General features: G+C 31.1%; 1 protein-coding gene across 1 annotated transcript in view; it reads left to right on the forward strand.

Moving 5' to 3' along the window:
• The window catches only part of LOC108686855 (immunoglobulin superfamily member 10-like), a 147,726-nt gene that overhangs the window by 83,920 nt on the left and 38,088 nt on the right, over positions 1 to 25,718 (forward strand). The window contains 1 exon segment of the mRNA XM_018192352.1: positions 3,906 to 4,083. Within this exon segment, the coding sequence (XP_018047841.1) occupies positions 3,906 to 4,083 (178 nt within the window).

Genomic DNA, 25,718 nt, shown 5'->3' on the forward strand with positions numbered 1-25,718 from the left:
TATGTATAATATAAATTTTTATTAATAATTTATCGACATTAACAGCTTTATAATATGATACTTAATTGAGCACCAAATTATTAAAACAGTTGCTTGTCAATTTAATTCGCGATTACTAAAATAGTTTAATTACGTTTATAGTTCGAATTAAAATAATTCGATGCGATTCGAAAAGTTTTCAAATATGATATACATATATGCAAGTACATATATAGTATATATAGTAATTCAAAATTAAATTATTTTAAGCATTAAAAGATCCAGCTTCGACCTTATAGGCCTTTAATTTCTAGTATTAATTGTGTTCTCACATATGCGGTTTAAAATAAAGTTTCTTAATATAAATATGTCTTATATCTGATTTGTATCCATTGTGCGTTTATCTTTCTATTCACACAAATTTTTCTCCTAATTCTTTATTTCTATAATAAATAAATAAAAAATTCTAAAATATAAAATCTAATAAATAAATTTTTAAAAAATTATAAATAAAGATTAAACGTAACATACAATAGATACAGATGAAATATAAAACATAAATATCTTAATATTTTATTTCTAATGTTTGATATTTCCACTTGTTCCTAATATTTCTTCCTAATATTTCTTCCGTTATGCACAAACTCCAAGTAAGAAGGTGATAGATATGTAGATGTATTGAGCTTCATTAAGGACTTTGAATAGCTAATTAATGTACACATGACAGGAAACACACGACACATTCGATATTTACGTTAAGTCAGAGTCAGATTAAGCAAATAAGCGCAAACATGAAATTACGATGTCGTTCGCGTTAACTGAAGCAAGTTACTCCATTCATGTTTATTCACGTTCGTTTGCTTGGTCTAATAAAAATTCTTTACATAAAGTTCGAATATTTTTTAAAAATTCAATCAAGAAATATTTAATAAATTGTCGAATTAATTTCAAAAAGTTTTCAGGGGAGTAAAATTAGTCGACAAAATAAATAATTTGGTTTTTTTCGGGACATAATTTTACGAGCAAATTCAAATCTGTTCTGTGTTAAAGTATGAAATGAAATCGTAATTGCATCGGTGGAAGCAAAGTTCTCTGTAGCTACGAGTAAATGCATGATAATTTTTTTCTATTTGTACAATCCGTATTTATTTTTATTTTCAAGAGTTCCGTAATTTATATTAATGTTTCAAAGTTTGATGCAGTCACAAATATATAATTTAAATTACAAAACTTTTCCATGCTGGATACATATTGCCTGAAGTTCAAAAGTGCATTTACTGCTAGTGATATAATTATTGCAATTTCCGAGCGACGTAACGTTCCTGGAAAGTTGCGAGCGAAGGATCGTTGCGCGCAACGGCTGTTAAAGAATACATTGAATTTAAATAATCTAAACGTCCCTCGTAGTGTATTCCTTTGATTCGGTCGAATTTTCTACTCCTCGAATTATTGTCGACAGCATATGTGGAGTTAAAAGCAGTGAAGAGAGTTCCTTTCTCTGCAAGCATTCCTTTCTGCGTAAAAACAACGTAGAGTAAGAGCAGAAAACATTATAGCGATGCCGCGAGTCACACGAAAGAAAGCAACTCTCAAAGGACGTATCCGGCGCTACAAGTCACCCTCTCAAAGGATGTATCCGGAATATACCGACCTCAAGGGAGACACTGGACTGGTAACTCGATAAATAAAGAAGCAAAAATGGATAAATCGGGAACGAGCCAGCCAAACGGCTCCTGTTTCCATTATCTAAAAAAAAAAGAGAGAGAGAGAGAAAGAAAGAGAGAGAGAAAAAATGTTGGTACTCTTTGTCTTTGCTTTTCAGTTTGCTCTAACGGGTTGGTTTTTGTTTCCCAACGGGCGTTCCGAGTTTCGTGGTGGAAAAAGGAGGATAGAAAAGCGGTTAGTAATGACGAGGGGCACAATAGCGGATAGTTAACGCATACAGCTGCGTCGGTTGGGTGCGGGCGGGGTTGCTCTGTTGCTCATTGGTGGCTATAACGACGTGAGCGTGTTGTCCGAGTGATACAGAATAGCAAGCGACGACATTGGGTCGCGAGCGAAGCGTTGAATTGTAGGGAAGAAAAGAGACACGGGCGCGCGATCAGTTAGTGGCCTTCATTTGGGTGCAAATGGAGTTTTTCCTAAATGGACGTTTCGAAAGTTTGCCGTTGTCAGGCATTGTTTGGTCGGCGGCAGGAAGGACGAGAGCAGTAGGAGCGAGTGCAATACGGAATCAGTCTGCCAAGGCTTTGATTAGCTGGCGTCACGAGGTCAAAGGCTTCCTCGATTGTTCGCCTCGTATTTATAGTTGGTTCGTTCATTTTCCTTGCGGCAATTGTCACTCTGCTGTTCCTCGTCTTCCCTTATTCTTCGTATCATTATCTTCTTTTTCCTTTTCTTTCTTTCTCCGGGAGAAACTGGGATTGCTTCTCGTGGAGAAAATATGATAAGAGAGCACTTTGTCTTATTATTTCATATGATTAAAAAATTCATTGATGATTAAATAAATTTAAAAAAATCGTTTATTTTTGCCATTCTACATTTCCCTCTTTTTCAATTTCAATTTCAAATTTTTCTGCCTTATTTTTCTTTGTTTGCATCGAAACGGTGTTTGTTCCATCGTATAGTTGATTATAGATAGCTCACGCCGCGGTTTGTTTGCTAAAGCTCTTATCTCTGTAACACCATACTTGATACAATTAATCGTACACTTATTATCTATATTATATGTTAGCTATAACTTGAATGAAAATTGTCGAGTAAAGATGTGTTATGAGAAGACGTGTTATGAGGAAGATAATTCCTGTTTAATAAGCTCACGATATTATTCACGATTATCACGAAACTGGTATTTACTCTCCCTTTTATTTGCTTGCGATTTGAAATAGATGTTTCGTGGCGAAAATGAACGAAGTAAATTTCCGAAGCTCAATCGGACGTATATATCGCTACGTGATCGAAACACGAGCGACGGACACTAAAAGGAAAAGCAACGATTTCCCGTTGCTTTACGACAGTAATTAAGCGCGACTTCGCTTAGAAACCGCAACTAATGCTTGCTTCCATTCGATCTCGAAGCTTCATTTGCCCGCGCATCCAATGATGCCGTGCCACTTTGATCTCGAGTTGAGCACTTACAAAAGTGAGATCGCTCAATCTATGAGCGCGTTAGCATTTATTTACTATCGAATCAGCAATTCGCTGAACGCGTTCCCTGAATAAGTTGAAAAGCGCTATTAAATAGCAGCTTTACTAGATCCGATTTAAAAAGATAAAAAAAAAATTTTTTTAATTCCCTAATTCTTCTAAAAATTCTCCTATTTGTTTCCGATGTCGTTTTTAAATCCAATCATTTTTCTAAAGTGTGCATACGAAATTTAACGAAAAGAACGATTTTGCTGAAGTACCTAAAAATTTGGCTGGATGCAGATCTGAAAATAATTTTCTTGAACCACCAAAATGATTACGTAGAAATCTTAAGCATAATAAACACACTGAGAAAAAAATGTAGAATGTATTGCGAAATAGAAATATTACGTTTTCTTTGATATTTATTAGTTAATTCAATTACGATAATAAAACACACATTTCTGTGAAATATATTTTGTTAATTATAAAAAAATAAAATACATTATTTGCTAAGACTAAAACTTTAATTCGCCGTTTATTTAAGTAAAGATTTATTTCAGTGAAATATATGTTTTACAAATAAATTTTTAAGTATCTTTTTCTTAGTGCAGTGTTGCAAAAAATGTTAACATTCTAGCAACCAGTTTAAGCGCTTTATATAATTATTTTTGATCCAACAAAATTACTTTCAGATCTGCATCCAGCTAAATTTTTATCTACGTCAGCAAAACTATCCTTTTTATGTAAATTTAATAAATTTCTGATGTAATAAATAGATTTAATAAATTTCTGTGTAGTGCCGAAGGTGGAGATTGTGGATGAGCATGGTGCTACGGCTGGTGACAAGTTCTACAAAGCAGGTAGTACAATAGAGCTGAAGTGTGTAGTCAGCAATATACCGCAACCCACTGGCTATGTCACGTGGCGACACGGATCTCGTACGTTAAATTACGACACGACTCGTGGTGGCATCAGGTAAGTAATAGACGACATAATATTAGGGTAGTGTGAGATCTTAAATGTGATGCAATGTAATTTCGGTGATACATTATTAAATATTAATTTGTAATTATCGGCTTTGATCTGAATTCGTCGTTACGTTATGTATATTATCTGTTTGATTTGTGTAGCACGGTGCTTAAATATAGCTAGTTAACATTCTGGTAATTTAGTCAACGAGAACTCGATAGTTTATGCAAACTGCATAGGCATTCTAAATTGCCTCGATAAAGAATGGTACGTCCGGTGAATTTTGAAAGGCTTCTATTAAAGTTCTCGAGCGACGGTCAACAATTGCGGCGGCTTCTGGGCGTATGTGACCTAATTGGATATAGATATGACAGCATTCATGAATTTCAAACAGCGCTTTAGACAGTATTTGATGGTGTCGGTTTCGTAGAACGGTTTTTTTTTTCAATCAGCGGTTCATCGATAAAACAATTTTGAAAATTTTCTCAAACGTAGCGCAATATAGTCTCTTTGTCTCGCTATTTGCTATACCTGCTTCGTTTTTCCTATGATTAGTTAGTTTACGTCACACGCTTCACAATTTACACGATAATAACTTGATAATAATGTGATCTATGAAAAATAACGATATCGATATTAAGTCTGAAATAAAGAATGCGAGGTATCAGGTGAACTATTGACAATTTAATCATCCTCGAAAACACTCGATTATAGTGGGCCGAACATAATGAACGAGCTCATTGCTTGTGTTAAACGCAAGCAGCGGCTTTTGAATAAAACATACAAAACTTTAAATACAAATCGGGTCACAAATACCATTAGCAGAAATTAGGCCGATTAATTGAAATTAGCTGGAATTTTATTTTAGAATAATTGAAAAAAACGCCTTGTATATAATATTATTTTATAATAAATATAATTAGTAAAAAATATTTGATTAAGTAATAAATTTATTTTTTCAAGTTGTTAATTAAAATTTTAAAATATTTGACCAACATTATTTCGATATTTTTTTTTTGAAAAACAATTTTATAAATGAAATAACAATTTAATTTTTACAATAAAAATCAGAACGAAAATTGATATTCACGCATTAAGTCTGCACAAAAAATATTTCGTCATCTTTAATAGAACACATTGTCTTTTTTATATGTTTTTGAAATTTGTGAAAGTATTAGATGATAATTGAAACAGAGCTTTCTAAAAATTTTGATGGCATTTAAGATAGCATTTATAAATTAAAATTATATCTATAAACATAACGTAAGCGAATTGCAAGATGCTTTACTTTTAAGTATGTTAAGTTTTGGTTGTATAAAATTTGCTAAAAATATTATAAACATAAAGCCCATGCCACTTATGTACACGTAAGGTAGTAAGACGTAAGCAATAAGCGAATCAGCCAAACACAATAGAAAACGTAAGGTTATTATCTTACCAATTCCCTTATCTCGCAAACACAATAGTAAGCCTTTACACAATAGTAGCCTTAGGAATTGACCAATCATAGTCGATTCTTCATTATTCTTTTTACATTCGACTATGATTGATCAATTTCTTAAGGCTTACTCTATTGTATTTGCGGGGTTACCACTTACATTTTTGAATTTCTGACTTTATAAAAAAAAAATTTGTTTTTAAAAAGTCAATATTAGCTAAAGTCATCGACGCACATTGCATAATTGCTTGCATTTTATAATAATAAATTATTAGAATTACATCACACTGAACGCAGGATTTTTAGTAATTTACTAAAATACTAAAATACAAGAAAATATGTATTATATGTTGCTGGCTTAATATCAGCTAACAAATTTTTGTCATAAATACGCCCTGCAAAAAGTAAAATAAATGATTTGGCTTATAATGGCTTTATGTAGCGAAGTGACCATATTTTATTGTAATTTTAGATAAATAACTTTTAAACGAATAAGTAGCTCCAAATGAACTTTTACACGAATATTTATTAGAGTTTTATTAGTACATATAACTAATTTAACTTAATTTATAATGTTATGTCCTTATCAAATTATAATTATATACTACAAAATGTGATTTTACATAAGAATCAAGATAGAAAAAATTAATTAAATAAATTTTAAATAACTTTAAATAAGAATTGTATAAAAAAAATTTTATATAGATATATAGAATAATAAAATGTATGAAATTTTTATATTTTCTATTCTTTGAATTATGACACATAATCCTTAATATTTGATTTTTTCATGAAATTTTACAGTTCCAAAAAATTTACGAAAGTATTAAACGAGGATTCAAATAATTTTCTAAAAATTTTGTTAACATTTATAAGTAAAATTACATTCTTTCATTCATTCAATGTTACATTTTTTTAATCAGACGTTGGATAGATCATGTAAGATATAACAATTATTTATTTGTTTTGCGGGCAAATACACACAAACGACATAGCATAATGCGGGAATTAGGACAGCGTGTAGAATGCGTGCGCAATTTATTGAGTGCATTCTATTACCCTTTGATTATCCTTGGTAGACGGTTTTGCGAGATCGTTAAACCGAACGTGTCAAATGCAGCGCTGCAAATAAACAACGTTCGATCACATCGTCGTCTATCGTGATTACTGGCTCGCTGGATCCTATAATGGCATGCAGGCTTTCCTCGTTTGTGAACCATTATGAAAAGACTGTATCATCGTATCTTGCAAGTTACGGTCGCTATATCCTGAAAACAAGTTTCGCAAGTTTTCGCAAGTGTTCCGTAGATGATATAGGGAAGAAGTATATATAGTATAAAATAATCAAACTTCATGCTATTTATAACCTTCGCGAAATAACTATAATTGTAGGCTAAATTTATTATTTCACTCTTCACTAAAAAAAAAGAAAGTTTGAGAATAGCTACTAAACCTAAATATACCTTTGGTGAACATTTTTTTCAGAATTTTTTTGTACAAATTGGACGCTTTTCAGAAATATCGAGAAAGTCTACATTCTTTCTCATTGTTAGTTGTTTTTTGTGTACACGAATTCTGAAATATTCTAAAATTTTTAAGATTGTATTCTGTAATTTCTGAAAAAACACTTTAAACTTATGCAAATTTTATAAAATTTATCAGAAATCATAAAAAATTTTAATATAAGGCTATGAGTCACAAACCGGATAATAGTTGTTGACAATTAAAATTCATCAAAATCTAATACATGTAATCTATAAACGTTTTGATCCTTATCGAATCATCTTCAGTAACGTACAAATGCGTAACATATAAATGCGTACTTAACTATTCTAAAACATCTTCAATCTTTACCGTACATATTGTGTCAATCCTTCCAATAATTAAAGCTGATAAATTATGACAATTAAAAAATGCCTCATTGTAACTGTACACATTATTAGATTGTCGTTTTGACTTACAAAGGTCGATAGATGTTAGTTATTCCAAGATTGAAATTATTATATTATTAAAAATTGTTATATTATTAAAAAATTAGTCTAACAAATTAATTTACAGTCACATCTTAAGTCTGAAAACTAGAAGTTCAAAATATACAATTACATAAATTCACAATATTCCTAATTACACAAATTCACAATACATATCAAAAATTAGAAAAACTGTTCACCGCCACCAAAAAGAGAAAATTCTTTTAACAATAATAAGAATACAAGGCAAGTACAAGTTAAGCAAGTAAAAAAGAAGGGGAAAGAACGTGAAGTTAGAGATAGAGAGAAAGGAAGGGGGAAGCGTTAAGATTAGGAAGGGAATAATAATTATAAAATTGGGAGAAATCAGAAAGAAATTCGATATCGCTCTGCTTATTTAAATCATGCTGTTATTTTTTTATATACACCATCTCTGAAATCAATCTTTTATTATATGATAATTTTATTATCTAAAATTTTGACGTTGTTCCATTTAAAATTGTGATCATAGCTCAAGCAGTGATTCGAAATTATCAAAGAGGAGCCCGTTCTTTTGTGTGTTTAATGTCATTTGCATGTTCATTAATTTTAATTTTTAAATGTCGTTTAGTCTGTCCCACGTATATAACGTCACAGTAATGGCAAGAAATCTTGTAAACAACTTCTTGATGAGACATGTAATCCAAAATCTTTATTTCGAATGATATATTTCTGTACGATGTTGGAAATCGTAAAAGCTATTTTTTTATTAATACCAGCAGCGATCGGGATGGAAGATTTAGAGATGATCTTAACATACAGCACAGTAAAATATCGATCATTGATTCTGCCTCGATTTACTTGTTTAAGATTGACATTATTATTGTAATGAAATTTAATTCTTGTTGTATACTACAAAAAATAAAATTAAGAGAATAACCGTTATTATTTAATAAAATCTGAATAATTTCTTCTATAAAATTTTGTTGGTGAAAAGTAGCATGAGACAAAAGTAAAATTCAGTCAACTATACCATAAAAACGCCTTTCTTGCAATGCACAATGGGTGGTGAGAATTAAAATTAAGAAATCTAATGTAAACAAATTGACTTTTTTGTATCGATCGAATATAATCGCATTGTTTTTAATAACGAAGAAATCATAGAATAAGATATCTTGGAATATTTCAAAATATCTTGCAATATTTCATATATATGAAGAAATTTAGAAAAGATGTAGATTTTTTCGGCACTTTTAAAAAGTATCCCAATTTGTATAAAAAAATTTTTTTTTTATATGAACAATTTTTTAAATGTTATAAAATTATTCAGAATTTTGAAAAATTCTGAGAAATATTTTCATCAGTTTAGTAAAATATTTAATCAATATTTTTAAACAAAATAATAATAAAAGTTTGATATTAATTAGGAAAGTTAAATAACAATTAGAATAAACGAAAATAATAATTAGAAAGATAAAATAATTTAGAAAAGTAAAATTAGCATTTAATTAATTATAATTATACATATTAACCGAATTTTAATTGAATGTATTGCATTAAAGATTCATATCTCAACTTGATTATTATTAAAATTTTTTCAGTGTTTTAACTTAGAGTTCTGATTCGCTTGATTCCAGGAATATATGTTAGTTCCTTATTACATTTGTTTCTTATCTCATCTAACTTTATAGGCTTGTATATTTCTATCTACTTGTTGATGCGAAAACTCTCACTGGCTACATGTTAAACGTCCGAGGAAGCAAGGTTGATATAGAAGGCAGTATACTGGTGAAGTTAGTTAGCAGTATAATGTTATTATATTCTACACATAGTGTTACACTTCACTGTCTCTAGTACCTCGTACATAGCTTGCCGACCTCCTGTCTATTACTCTTCACCTTAGGCGTTCCCTAAGTTGGTCAAGTCTGTGAGTGCACGCTCTGAGCATCATCAACGCGCGATGCTAAGCTCAATGTAATCAAACTATTGTGGTTATGTGATAATGGAAAAATCGATAATAACGAAATACGTTGTGATACGTGAAATTTAGTATTGGATGTAACGCAGTTACGGAAGTTTTTTAAATTCTACACAGAGTGTTAAAATATCAATTGTTATCAGTACAATATTTCTGTCTACAATTTGAGTCTTTTTTGGCAACATAAAAATCTCGCTCTCAAATTTCACTTTATTTTTGCTCAAATCTCAAGTTTTTATTAAATAAAGGCTTGAATATTAAATAAAGGCTTGAGCTAAAAAATTATTTAGTTATGTAATAGAGATATTAAAAACTAACCTTAAATTCTTTTTGAAAGCGAAAAAAGATTAGTTGTATGAAAAAGATTGTAAATGACGGGAATAAATATGATTGTAGACAGAAAGACTACCATTTGCTTGCAGTCGACCCGTATAAGATATTAACGTAATAAATTTAGAAATAATACATTTAATCTCGTGGAAAGGAATTGCAAAAGGATTAATTAATGTAATCACAATTGACGTTTTTTGATATTAATTAATATTAACTAATTGGTATTAATATATATTAATATTATATTAGTATTAATATTTGATATTACTTTTAATAATTTAACGTCACTCATAGTTTATAGTTTCATAATATTCTAATAATATCAAAAATGTTTGTAGAAATATTGGATCATTAAGCTTTATGGATTTAACTATCTTTATCTTTAGAAGAGAGTGATAAAATTCGAAATCGAACGTTTCTTTTGTTAGCTTAATAATGGATTTCGAGTTAATACGTTATTAAAGACATTGATAAATATAAAGAGAAATGTATTACACATTGTACACAATGGTATGTGTCATTGATCGACGCCCCGATGTTCGTAATAGTTATACGTGCGGGCTGATCCATTACTCGGCAAATCAATTAGGACACGGGCGTCGTAGCGCGGAAAAAAGCGTGACGAAAACAAAGCATTTAATCGGATTTTTGTTTTATCGGCCGTACACGTTGAACCCACGGCGGCAAATATTTCATGGCAACAAGGGGACACTGTAGTGTTTCTTTTTTTATATCAGTGTCCGCGATAAAATAGGCCCCATATTTCAAAATTCTATTCCGGTCATGGCTTTTTGTTATTCTCTTTCCGAAATAACGCCGCCGGAATGTCGATATTATTACTCGGCCTTCTGCACAGTACTTGAAAAATTTAAAGAATAAGTAGTATAAGTGAATAATATTCGTATCTATAGCGGAGTTAGATATTTTTCATTCATTAACATCTTGAAAAATATTATAGGTTATTTGAATAAAAATGTAATATGCATAATCTCTTCTACATATAACATGAATAATATTATAAAATGTTGACTTTGAAAAAAAGTTTGTAACGCTGCTTTATTCGTATCATGTCTCCTTTTTAAAAAAAATTTAGCAACAAATAGTTTTTAACAGATTCGAGCAATCAAAGTTAAAATGTTCATTTATTTTTATTCGCCATAACTCAACGACAAAAAATCTTATAAGAATTTTCTCTTAAAATTTACCCTAAAAATATGATAGTTGTGATACTGTATGCAATATTTTAAGGTTTTTACCATGCACTTCAGTAAAATTAATCAAACTTATTTTATACTTTTTTATACTTTATTGTAGTTTATAAGTAAATGAGAGAGAATTACATTAAAAATTCCTCAAAATACGATGTCCCACGACTACCATATTTTTAAGAGTAATTTTACAAGGTAAATTTTAAGAGAAAATTATAAGATTTTTGTCGTTGAGAGTTATGGCTCTAAGAAAAAATTCGTGTATAGAAACATTTAAATAAAAGATTTTATAGGGAAATTTTTGTAAGGAATTTAAAGCTTTCACGTCAGAAAATCAAAAATTTTTACAAGTTTTTTTTTAACACAGGCCCACGAAATGAGAAGAAAATTTTTCATTTTATCTAGCTTGTAGCTTTCTATATGTAAATATTATCAGACTCATAGAAACTCAAAAGTAATCTTTTAAAATAAGATAGAGATAATACAGAGATTTTAAGTTTTAAAATAAATTTGGAATAAATTTAAATTTTATTCATTTTTAATATAAAGCTGTTTGAATTTTGAAGTGACGCCACGAACTTTTGTTCCAATTATTATGATAATATGAAATATTATGAAATGAATTACATGAAAACGAATGATAAAATAAAATTTGTAATTGAATTTTAATAATCGTTTGCCTTCAACATTAAACAATAACAAAATAAAGAAGAAGATATGCATGTATCGATTCTCTGATCAAAAGTTCGTATGTACCGTAAACTTTTATGAAACTTACGGGATGACTTCTTCATGGCTGCTTCATAGAGTGGGTTGTATATGCATCGCGCGAAAACACTGCGGCTGTGCAGCAAAACAGAGGTGACTGTATTCAGAATATGTTATAAATAAATACTGCGTGTTTCACGAAGTTTTTCCTGTTAGTTTTCATCTGCGTGATGTAACTTTTAAGTTGTTCCTATTTTCCACGTTGATCATATTCCATATTACGTTCAAATATAAGAAGATTTTCCATGAAAAATGAAAATAAATCTGACGCGCTAAATTTACTGATTTCCAGCTAAAAGTAAGGTGATAAAAGAAAGATATAAATTGCCAGTTGTGATTTTATGAATGTTTCTCTTTCTTGTTTTTATACTTTATTGTATTGTTGAAAAAAAAATTCGTAGCGTTACGAACTTTAAAATTCAAGCAACTGTAACTTTGTTAACAATGAATGAAATTTGCTTAAAATTTTCTTAAAATTACAATTTCTATTTTCGAAAGATTGCTACGTCTTGAGTTTTTGTAAGATAATCTTTATACATAGTATACTACGAGCCAGACAAAATGGGAAATTTTCTTCTCATTTCATAAACCTATCACGTGTTAAAGAAAACTTGCAAAAATTTTCAACTTTCTGATATAAAAACTTTAAAGTTTTCCCTAAGAAATTGTTTTTTTAAATATTGATATAATACATTTTTTATTATTTAGTTATTATTATCGGATTAAATAAAACGAGTATTTTGATTTTAATTGCTCATAACTCTTGAATGATTAAAAATCACGGTATTGTAATTTACAAAACAGCAGATTCTTAAAGCTAAAATTTTGTTCTATCGATACATATAAATGTCAAAATTTTTAAAAAATATGTATACATGATACAAATCACAAAATATGTATATATGATACGTGATACAAATGAAGTAGCACTACGAACTTTTATTCTAACCCAATATTTGTTTGCAATAGAACTTTTTTTTTAGGTAATTAAGTTCTATACACTCGCATTTCTACGCGATGTTTCGTTTATCGATAATACTTAATTTTAAAAGATTTGTGACTTAGTTAAAGAGGTTATAAATTTATTGGATTGCTAGTGACGACGGTATAGTCTCTAGGTGATAATTACGAGCAAACTTTTCCATAATTTTATAAAACTTTCCCACAAAGTACGATTAAGAGCGAAAAGGCACTTTCCTAAAGTTAGACCCACTTCTCATTAAAGGGGGTGTTTATTGGAACTGTTATGCATCCTCTTTTGCATTTTTATGAGTAGTCTTTGGCAGTAACATGGACCTGTTTTTCTTACTCTGCATCATGTGGCAACGTATTTTCACGTTGGCAGATCATTTGCAGTGCAACGAACCGCTAATAAAACTCGAAATAAATATTCATAATGTTTGCGACAAAATATTATGATTCTTCTTTTTAAATAAAAGAAGTTTGTTTTTGTATATTTTCTGCTAACAGAACGCTCAACGATATACAGGAAAGTATCTCTCGCAAATCTCATTTACTATGACCGCCTGCTAATAAAATAATTAAGCATGCGTAATGGATTTAATTCAACGTAACGACATACGTAATGCGATATACTGCATATTGCAATGAACATCCGATAGATATGCGAAAAACAACTTGCGTAACATTAGTTAATTTATGCACTGACGGTACACATGCACCAGTAATATGCAAATTAACTATATGAATTTATACAGTTATAAAAGACAATATGCAATATTTTTTTTCCATTACATCATTTTATATTTATCTTTTACTAGAACTGGCTTTTATATATTTATTTGGATAAATATTATTATCCAAAATAATAGATTTTTTGGAAATTTAGTTTAAATTGAATTTTAATATATACATATATGTAATATATCAATTTTTAACATGACTAGATTAATTTTTCTTTTCTGTTAGCTATTTATATATATTATGTATAATATATGTAATTTAGTTGAATTTAAGCCAATTTAATTAATTTATTAATTATGACAGTGTCCTTATTTAAACGTTGTGATTGTATAACAAATATATGTAACAGAAAACATATGTGATAGAAAATATTCTTCATAGCTGAACGTTTGGCAAGACTCCAAAGTAATTAGCAATATCTTTTTTCATACAAAATGATTTCTGACAATATCGCAGATATCTTTTATGTTTTTTTCCCAATTTTGACACTATGAGTGATTAAAGTGACACGAATTCTGTTTTTACATATTCTCCTTTTAAGTTGAATTATTACACCTTTCGATAAACTTCAGCTTCTTATTCTTTTACTCTTTTATGTTCTTACTCTCTTACTATTTTGTTTATCCAATAGATAAATTACACACAGTTTATCTAAAGATGGAATCGGCCTTTAATCATTTAATAATATTATTTACAAGATTTTGTCCAAGAACATGGAAACTGTTTTTGGTCATTTTTAACGCTATGTGGTATTTTAAGTCTACTATTAAAATATTTCCATTAAATTCTATATAAGAAAAAAAAGCTTGAGATTAAAAAAAAGTGATCAAAATCTAAGGATTCTTAAATATAAAATAATAATCAAATTCTAGAAATAAGTTTTTTAAGAGTCAAAACGCAGTTAGTAGTGTGCAAACCATTAAAATGAAGTGTCTTTGATAAAATCTCATGAGTACAATGTGTGATACCGTGATTACGAACGTTTCAGCTCTGCTTTGAGCCATCATCAAAGTGAGCCCGAAACGTTTGTGATTATGGTACCATATATATTGCACTCATGAGGTTTTATTAAAGACACTTTGTTGTAAATGATTTGCGTACCACTAATTGCGTTTTGATTTTTATAGTCTCTCTCTCTCTAGATTTTGATTATTATATATTTGAAAATCCTTATATATTTTAATTATTTTATATTCTTTATAAAAAGACAATTTTTTCCAATATGGTGAAGTTTTATTTAAATTAAAAAATAAATCAGAAAAGCGATGTGTGTAACTTTTGTTTCTATATGTTTTTTATATTTTGCATCAATTTCACATTTTCACATATGCATATCATTGATTCGCTTAGCATATTTTTATTCAGTACTTCTAATAACATTTTTCAATTATCAATATTATCAAATCTAGAAATATTCACTTTGCTTTACTTGTTATACTTAAAATATTATATCTTATCTTAAAAATTGACATATTATATTTTAAAAATGACATATTATAAAATATCTTAAAATATTTTGATAGAAAATATTTTTTCTGACAGCAGATTTTTTCTTACATTAAAAATTATTCAAAAATTATAAACTATAGTATAATTAATCCTGGAAATTGATTGAATAAAATTGGAATTATTACATTGATTAACTAACTTGCTAACAAAATTAGCAAGTTAAGAATGAATAAAACATGGGATTATTATGGCTACTAATAATCTCATCGATCTGCGCGATTAATTTTTTACTTACGCAATGCATTTTTCGAAGTAATAATGTGATCTCTACATTTTAAAACATTCGCATGGCTGCTGCATAAATAGTCGATCAAGTTGTTTAATGAGGAATACAAAATCCAATCCGAACAAGTTTTGCTCCGTGCTTGCACGTTATCCAATTTCTATAAACGAATTACGACGCGGTTAAATTACACTGTATGTAATCGCGTTAATGCGCTTTGATGGTTAACGATGACATTGATTAACATGTGACACATTCATTTTACTTTTATTTTGTCTCATTTTGTGAGCGGTTCTCGATTAATTATGTTTGTAATATACCATGACATAATATAAACGCAGTCAGAGTGGTGTGTCAATACTCATGTATGTCTTTCAGTTTCATTTTATCGGAAAAATTTATCTTGACACTTTGAATAAGAATTCTTTGCCTTCCTTCGTCATCCAATTATTGTAAGAATAGTATTAAAATGTGATGAAACATGAAGCCATTATTAGTTGTGATGTTGCTTTAACGAAGGTGTCTTCTTATTCACGTAATATTATTATTCATGCTGCATTTCGTACTAATTTTAAGCGCTTTGTGTCCCTACGGAATTAGCAGGAATTTCTCAGAGAGAAGTCAGGCTGTCACTATCTTCCGAAATTCTCGAGAAGAGGCGGCAATTAACGAAATTTACATAGTCCTATTGAATAATCGCGTTATCGAGTTGTCGGGTACGAAGTGCCCGTTGTGTGTTTGTTTCTCACTTCCTGTCTTTATCTATACTTAACAATACGAATAAATTTTTAAGTTCTCTCATTTAAATAATCATGCCACGTTTCGTTCACACCAGAGACATAATAGGTGCACATGCATAACAGGTGTTGTGATACCAATTATTAGATACCAATCAAAAGAATAGTAGTAACTCAATTCCTTCAGTAAATTCCTTATGGTAAATAACATTGTGTTATTTTTAATCTCTATATGTGCCAAAATGTAAATCACTCCATTTCTGTGATTAGTTTTGAAGTAAACAACGTCCATATGAACATATGCACTAATAAATAATAAACTAAGTTTAAAGCTATTTAATATTCCCTCGAGTTTGATTTAACTCGACTGTTTTAGTTAAATTAATAATACATATTATGTAGGAATAATGGTAATCTCTAGAAATGATTGAACTCAAATTGAAAATATAATTTCACCTTATGAATTTAACAGTGTATGGACAGTGTATTCATTTCCTGATCTTAACATTTGCTCTGTTAGAAAGAATTAAATTTATATGTCTCTTTGATACTTGAGAGGGAGAGGGAGAGGAGAGGAGGGGGAGAGAGAGGGGGGGATGATTCAAGCTGTCTCACTCTTTCACAGGAAAAACTTTCACATCAGGAAGGATTTGCTGAAGTAATTTAAAAATAATCTAAAAATATATTTTTATAAAAATTGTTATATTATAGATTATATAAGATATAATTTAAAAATTTAGCTAGATTTGAAAAGAAATTTTATTAGACTAAAAATCAAAATAATTATATAAGAAACTCAAGTTGATTGTTAGAATATCAACATTACTCATCATACTTGAGTTTTCTACACATATTTTGATGGACTAATGAAATTATTTTTAGTTTGATATCTAGCTAAATTTTTAAATATTTCAGCAAAATCATTTTTTTCAGGTTTCTAAAAATTTAACTATCTGTAGATCTAAAAGTAATTTTGTTGATCGATCATTGAAATAATTATATACAATGTTTAAAATATTGCTACAGAATGTCAGACCTTTTTACAGTATTGTTTACTATATTACATTGTTAAATTTATAATGTCAAGTTATCCTTAATTTGAATTATTTTTTTTAATTATTTCTATAAGTAGTATAGATTGCCACTCCTACCAATATTGTATTAATTTGGCTAAAACAATAGAATTTAACTCAAGAAAATATATCAAATTTAACACGAATTTAGTTTATTATTCGTTGGGCATATTAATATGATTGATGTTTACTTTGAAATTAACGATGGAAATTAAATGAATTGATTTACATTTTGACATAAATGGAAGTTAAATATAACAAAATATTATTTAACTTAAGGAGTTAAATAACCATTGTTCCTTTGATAACAGAGTATTTCAGATTTTTACATAATTATTTTGTCTAACAAAATTATTTTCAAATGTGTATATCTACTCAAATTTTTTAATATTTCAGCAAAATTGTTCTTTTTCTATTCCAAAATGATAGTGATAACTTCATAGGAATGTACAGACCATTCTTATTATATCTGTGATTTCTACAAAAGAAAAAAAGTAGAATGAAATATCATTTTGAAATATCATAGAAAAAAGATTATGCTATCTATGCGAAGTGCGAAACACATTGTCTGTTCAAATATTCACTGTGAAATCTCTTGTCACTGTATATGGCATTCAATTATGGACTTGGGTTCAACATTGCTAGAGGATTTGCCACGGGAAACGTGTTGTATCTTCTATAGCTGTAAGTCAGGTTCGTATCCATTTGATTGATCGTTGCTCAACGGGTTTTAGCGGATCGATATCTTGCATAATATAACAAGGACTATAGTTTAATCGTGATGTTGGATCTACTATCATCGATTTTCTTAATGCTGGCATTTTAAGTCAAGAGTTATTACTAGATGAATATTTAAGCGGAACGCAGGAAAATCATGCAACACTAAGTTAATTCAAGGTGTTGGCCACTTACGATTTTTAGAATGATTTATCATTGAGAACATGAATTTTACGTAATTCGAAAATGTCACATCGAGCATATATACTTAATTTTAGTTTTATGTCAGGTAAACACGACAATGCAATTTTCTTCTGTCGGCGGGTATCGCGATTTAACGCCGTTCAAGCGACTGCAACGGTGCGACATGTTATGTCGATTTCTTCAATATTTTCCCTTCACACGCAGTTCTATCTTTGCATCGCCGTAAGTTTCATGCATATTTCGTCGCTGAAAGCACATACGTATATTTATGCGAGCATATTTACCAGAGGAAGAACACGGCACTTCGCCCGTCGTACGCCCATTTACACCGGGTGAGCTCGTTGTGTACCTTACTCGCATCGCGCGTTCGTGGATGACTTCCAAAAGATGGAACGGACAGAAACGACACGGAGGCGTAACGAGAGAGTGAAGAAGGCGTGAGTGGATGACAGGGTAGGTGGCAAAAAAGAAAAAGAGTAAAAAAAAAGAAAGAGCAAAAAAGAGAAGAAGAAAAAAAGAAACAACGAGTACATCTTTCCTCTCTCGACTTCCCGGGCATACCGTGTGTATCCTCTCTGGAGCAGTGCCCAGGGAATTTAATTCCATTTTCAATTTACCTAAACCCCTTTACGCAAACTCCGCTACCGACGTCGAGTACTTTTGGACTTTTTCTACTCTTTTCTGCGTGCCTTCCGTCCGCCGCTGTTACGTCCCACCCTTATTCGTTCTTCGTAGCGTGGCTTCTTTCCATTTGGGTTCGTCGAGCGAAAGGAGGCATACGTTTCCGCCACTTCTTACCCCTTTTACGAATGTTGCGTCACGAATCTTCGCTGAGATCTTGAATAAAGTTGCTCAGAAGACGAAAATGGGAGAAGGGTTTGGCTGAATAGATAGCAGAGGCTAGCCACTTGGTTTTAACTGCCTTTTATGCAGAGATCCCTTCCGAAATCCACATTTCGACCGTCTACTTAAATTAGAGTTTATCTAACCACGGACTCGGCCATCTCTACTACGAAATGTCGTGCGTTAATTAATTCGCGGTTCCTTCTCACTTCGGTAATGATCGTTACCTGTGGACATAATGAGCATAGACTGCGCATTCTCTGAACTTAACACCTGTGCTCCGTTTGAAATAATTGAACATATCAGTATCTCTCTTCAATTCGATAGTTTAGTGAGAGAGAGGGAGAGGGGGGGGAGGGAGAGAGAGAGAGAGAGAGAGAGAAAGTTTCTATAACGAAAGTTAAACAAATAACGATTTTTAACGAGTCTTGATTATCTAAATCCGCCATAGTTAAGATAAACGCCAATTTTAAATATAATATTTAAAAATAGAAGAATAATTAGGCACAAAGGCATTATATATGTATACATATACATTAATATTATAATCGAGATAGTGCCATTATACGCTTATAATAACACCTGATCCTCTTCGTTGAGTTCTATTTGGCCAATAATAACGCAATAACCGAATATATGTATGATTAGAAAATATTTAATGTAAGCACAAAAGTCGATTAGTTTCGTTAAAAGCTTTCACAAATTTTTAATCCGTACTCGGCGATTCTTTTAGTATATAATATAGAAAATATAAGACTAAATATTAATATCAGTAATATCCAACTTAAATATAATAAAATCAATATTAACATTAATTTTTTTAGAGACGGCATCGTTTTGTCATTAAAAAAACAATTCTTTTATTGCTTTTTTGTTCAAAAATGACTTGTAAATGTAAAATCTATTGATATCTACTCTATCAATATACATTGATGAATATCGACATCTTTCTGATATCGTGATCTTTCTGATAATTAGATTAGATGTTAATATTAATGCTATTTGTGCCAATCTTGTTTTAAGTCTAATAAATTATTAAGCTAAAATGACACAAATAGCGCTAATAGCGTCTCTCTAAATTCACTTTTAACTATATAATTTCAATATTCAATGCTACATGTTCATTTTTAGTTCTTAATTAGTCTGTTCTTAACTAGTAACTAGTCTGCATAGATCTTGAATATATCTCGAATTTATCCTAAATTTATACTGAATTTAATTTTAAAGTGAATGCTATAAATCACCGTTATAAGAAAATTAATTCTGTACATGACAGTTTTATCTTAACTCTTATTATAGAAACTCTAATTCAAGCTATCTCATGCTTTCTAATTATAAGCCAAAGACAACTTTCTAGAAATGCGCAATATTCTTATTGCGTTACCGCAATAATACTTTTTGTTTCTTATTTCCTTTCGTTTCGACTGTTCATGTTCGATAGACTTCAATGTCGACTTTACGTATGCAGCTGCATTTCTCGTTGACCGTATCGCTTACGGAGCGCATCGCTTGTTAGTGCTTGCACGCAATTACTTGGAAACGTCGACGAATCTAACAGGTCCTCGATGAGATAGCATTCCAAGGGCTGAGCATCCTACGTGCCGAAACACATGAACGCCTCACCGATAATGCCGGTATACAAGGGACCTTCATCCTTCTGGCGTAGGAAGCATCCGTGTTTAGAATTTTCAGTAGATCTGCCAGTTGATAGATTTAAAGGGACTTCGCAAGGATAAGGGAGAAACAACAAGCGTATTTCTTTACGCGGAGACACGTAGCGGCGCATGATCAGAGTCAGAGGACGTGATCTGTGACGCGTATACTAACTGTAAAGAAATTTATAGCGAGTTTGGAAGACGAGCTACAAGTTCCAGTCAGAGAACAGGTGCTCGATAAATTCACGAGCATCGCAGTGCGTCGTTACAGTTTACCCGGCGGGAAAAACTTTCGTAAATTGTAGCAGGTATTCCATAGTAAACTCGTTAGACTCGGTATACGATACGGGGCGGCTTGTAACGCTAGCCATTATTGCGTCGAACGAGATAGAAACATACGGTTCTTTTAAGCCATTAATGGCTATGGAATTTCCAATCGAGCACGTTTTCTGTCAAGGATGTTTAACGCAACCATTCGCGAATTTCGTTCCGCTACCGTTATTTTTACGGGTCGTTATTGCATCGCCAAAAGAGCGCGATGATATATAAATACAAATGTCAGCGCCGACGTCGGGGCAAAATAAATTTCGTCGACACCGCGCGAATAAAAAGTTTCCGTCCGGACGTTGGACGTGTGATTTGATCTCCTGTGTAAAAACACGAGCTGCTTTTGGATTGTTAAGTGACATAAATATTCGCGATAAATGTCTGATAAGGAATATTACACAGCTCACACGCGCTTTACGGCTGTCACGCACCTACAAGCTTTTGTTTTTCGATCATATGCACCCACGCGATCTCGCTCTCGTACATTTTTGTCCACGCATTTGTTGTGCACATAAATAAAATTTTATTATCTCAACCATACGAATTACAGGAAAGTCGATAACAGCATAAGAGGTTCCTCTCGTAAAAGACTTCCTATTCCCTTCCTTTTCTCCTCTATATTCGGCAATAAACATCTTTATAGGAGCGATGAAAGCTTCGCTATTTTCTGGAGAAATAATCGCGCTCATGCGATCACGCTGCATTGCTTTAGGAAGTTTGATACACCGAGAGCGTAACGACCATTATGGCCATGTAGCTGCAACGGGATAAGTTTTATTGCAGTTTGCGTTTACCGGTAGCGACAACAGCGAGATTAGGCAACTATGAGCTATGAGATTAGATGCCGAATACAACCTGTCGCGTAGTTAGCGCTCGTACCATTCAGTTATAATCTATGACATTATATGCGCACGCATATGTATATGCACACATCTGTAATCGGTTGCAATGCAAATAAGTTCAGATTTAGTAATGCAAATAAGATACTCGAATTGTTGTCGCATGCGCAAGATCTAATCATTCCCGTACTCAAGTTCCTTTAAATCAAATAAATTCATTGAGAGCAAAAGTTTTTGGTATTTGTGATTATAATTTGTATCATTTGTGATTATAATACACATTATCATAATTATGGTTATTACTGCTATAATATTATTAATAATAACTATGTATAAATTCTATCAACAAATATGAGTATATATATATATATACATTGAAAATTATTTCACAAATTATAATTATTATTACAATATATAAAAATGATTGCTATAATTTAATTATATAATTTGTAGTTACTTTGCCTAGTCATATTTATTATTAAACATCTTAAACAATAATAACCATAATTATACGATATAATATAGTATAATATATTGGGTTATCCGGAAAGTTCGTGCCGATTTTGAAGGAAAATTGAAACGCAGAAGATTTAAATTTTAGTATACATTTATTAAATTATATAGGTTAGTCGGCACGAACTTTCCGGACAACCAAATAGTATATATGTATAAATTATAGTCACAAATATTAAAAATTTTTCTGTCGTTGTCAATGTAAAGAAGCATACAATCAAGATGCCTAATAATATTTATGTATAAAGTTTTAAATACATGTTTTAATAGTTATATAAATTGCACATTGATTACTGTCGGATTTGAAAAGCAATCGCAAATTAAAGCTGGAAATATATCATAAATTAAATTGATCGTTAATTTAATAAATGATGCTAAAAGGAAATCTTGAAACATTACACAATTGAAATGTATTTAAAAATTTACATAGAGATGTTATTAGGCCCTGGATTTAGTTTCAATCGTATTTGATGCTTCTTTATTTATTTGATTTATTCATACATATATACATATATATACATGTATATATTAATAAATCAATTAAAAAAAGAAAAAAAAAAAAAATATATATATATATATATGTGTGTATATACAATGGTACACATTAAGTACTATTAAATACTGAAATAGTAATGGTAATTGAATCTCATAATAACGTTTCATTATTTTTAATTTTCATGTGTGTCAGATGTAAATTAATCCATTTTTATAGTTGAATTACTTAGTTTTAAAATGAACAATATATATAATTAATGTATGCACTTAGTATACACTAAATTGGAGCCAAATTTAATACATTTCTTAAAGTTAAATTTAACTCCATTGTTTTAATTAATGATATATTGAGCAGAAGCAGTGGTGACATAAAAATGTTCAGAAATAATTCAAATTAGGTATAATTTGACATTATGATTTTAACAATGTAATGTAATTTATTTCATTAGAAATTTGAAAAATTTTATGTTCAATAAATATGAATCTGACAGATTTGAAATAAGACATAATAAAAGAGATTATGAATGATTCCGTATTTTGCGGAGATTAATTTATATCAGAGTTTCGCAACGTTTTTTAACATCACGATCACGTACGTTCAAATTATCGTCTACCTGGCTCATTGATAATTAAGGTCGTGAAACGAATATCGATTCGTCCGTCGTACTTTAACCAAAATGACATCGAGTGGGTCCATTTAACGGGAATAAACTGTTTCTTTCGCGAGTGGTTCGCTATGCCGGGATCGTTAGTCAGATAGAATGAGTCGCGTCTGGTTTGCTTGGAGTAGACACTTGAGACCAGCCTAGGTATCGCTCGCCACGGGTCAATTGTTTCCCCGGTGTAAACAGGTCAGAAATAAATCCCAGCTTAACGCCGGGCTTAAAAGCTCTTAAAGCGGTACTCATTCCCCCCCTCGCCTCAATTTATCCCCTCATCCTGCTATCGTCGATTTTCCATCGTCTTCGCTCTCGCCCCACTTCACTTCCTACGTGTATCTACTGATTCTCATGCACTCGATCGCCCTTTCCCGCGGTCTTTGGCTTTGTAGCGATCTCATATGTGACTTCATCAAGCACGTTTAATCATAGCAAGTATCACGTAGGCGGTACATCTTTGACTAGTCTGCGAAAATTGAATAAAAAGTATCGTTCGCCATTGATGAAAAAGCGTAAGCGTCAATCAAGAAAGATCTTTTTTTGACATTTTAATCCATAAAATGCTATAAAGAAAGTCAAGATCGGTCAAATTTTGGATATTACAAATAATATATTATATATTTCTTTTATTAAATCAATTTATTTCAGATATAATTGCGAGCCGATAACATTCGGTTTCAATATAATCATTCTGAAACGCTAATAATCCTTCCTATTTATTAAATTAGAAAGAAAGAAAGAAAGAAAACAAGAAATTTATTGCGAAAAATATTATCTTAGCCAGGATTCGAATCTGAGACCTCTCAACTTTTCGGGAAGAGTGTCTTAGCCAACTCAAAGGCTTCGGAAATATTCTTCGCAAATAACTGATATGTATAGAGAGAACGTGTTGTATGGCCATGTACAAATAATTTATTTCAGAAATCAATTTATTCCGAAATATTTCTGAAGCCTCAATGATCGAGCTGGCTAAGACTCTTCGGAAAGTTGAGAGGTCCCAGGGACCTCGAATCCTGGCCGAGGTAATATTTTTCGCGATAAATTTCTTACTTTTTTTTTTCTTTCTTTCTAATTTAATTTAGAGGGATTAGCGTTTCAGAATGATTGTGTTGAAACCGAGTTTATTATATTTTTATATTATTATCGGTTCGCAATTATATCTGGAATAAATTGATTTAATAAAAGAATATATAATGTATTATTTGTAACATCTAAAATTTGACCGATCTTGGCTTTCTTTATCGTATTCTTTATCGTATTTGATGTATTCACATGTATGATCGTGCTTAAAATTCTTAATATGTTTAATCTATAAACTTGATCATTTATTAAAGATCGCGCAATAAATTAATTCAACTATTATGCACACGGCAAAATGCATACGTCGTAACTCTTTGTTAAAATAACTACAACGATATATTCGCGGTTACATGGCGGATGGATGTGGGATGCTGTGCAGTGGAAAACAAGTTATGCGTTTGCACCGACTTTTAATATATGTAATTTAGCTGTGCGCTCTGTCCCCCTGTCGTTATTAAAAGAGTACGAGAAGGAAGTATGAAAACCATCCATCATGGACAATAGAGCTGGCGTGGTGCCACCGGCCAGAGACGTTTTAACGAGGCTTCAAATCCAGGGACTTCATTTGCCCTATCACTGTATTTTTTTATACCTCTGGTTTTTTTGTGTACCTCTTTAATGAAAGGACAGCGGAAAAATATGTCGCGAGAGAAACTCTAACTGCTCCAGTTCTCGTTCCCTTTCACAGAGCGCGCGCGCTTTCATGCTTTGTGCTCTCCGATAAATATCTGACACGTTCAACTATGGTGACCCTAACAAACGTCTAACAAACAGATCCATTTGAAACGGCCTGTGTTCTAGCACAGTGCAATGGCGTGAGATTCTTCGCTATGATAACGCGACAAAAGGATCGCATAATTGACGAGATGCTTTATCGAAATCGTAGCAGACAATTTTCCCGGTTGGTACGGATTAAGCTGAGAAATGCGATTCTACTTCTAAATGTGATAGTGGAGAGGAGAAAGGAATAATTGTGAGCTTGTATCTTAATTATTTTAGTTGCTACGCTGACATTAATGTCGTTCGTAAACAATACACCGCTTTCCGCGCTATCAGACTTCTTGTTTTATGCGCCATTCACGTGTGCATTATGATCCATGTACCTGTTTCGTTTTTCTTTCTGCGTTCGTAATTCTTTCGCGATACTCTTTCTTTTTATTTACGTGAGATGTAGCGGTGATCACAGTGTGATTGAAATTTTAATGAAGCACTTAATTCCTTTCTAAATAGATAGATAAAACATTTACGTTTTAAAGAGAGGAATATTTTATTTTTAGCATACACATACACACATATATTGCGTTGATAGAGAAATGAGAGAAATTATCAAAATTAGCAACTTTTTATATAATGTATGGTATATATATATATATATATACAGAGTGTTTC

Source organism: Atta colombica, unplaced genomic scaffold (genome assembly GCF_001594045.1).
Source record: "Atta colombica isolate Treedump-2 unplaced genomic scaffold, Acol1.0 scaffold198, whole genome shotgun sequence".
Classification (NCBI taxonomy): Eukaryota; Metazoa; Arthropoda; class Insecta; order Hymenoptera; family Formicidae; genus Atta; species Atta colombica.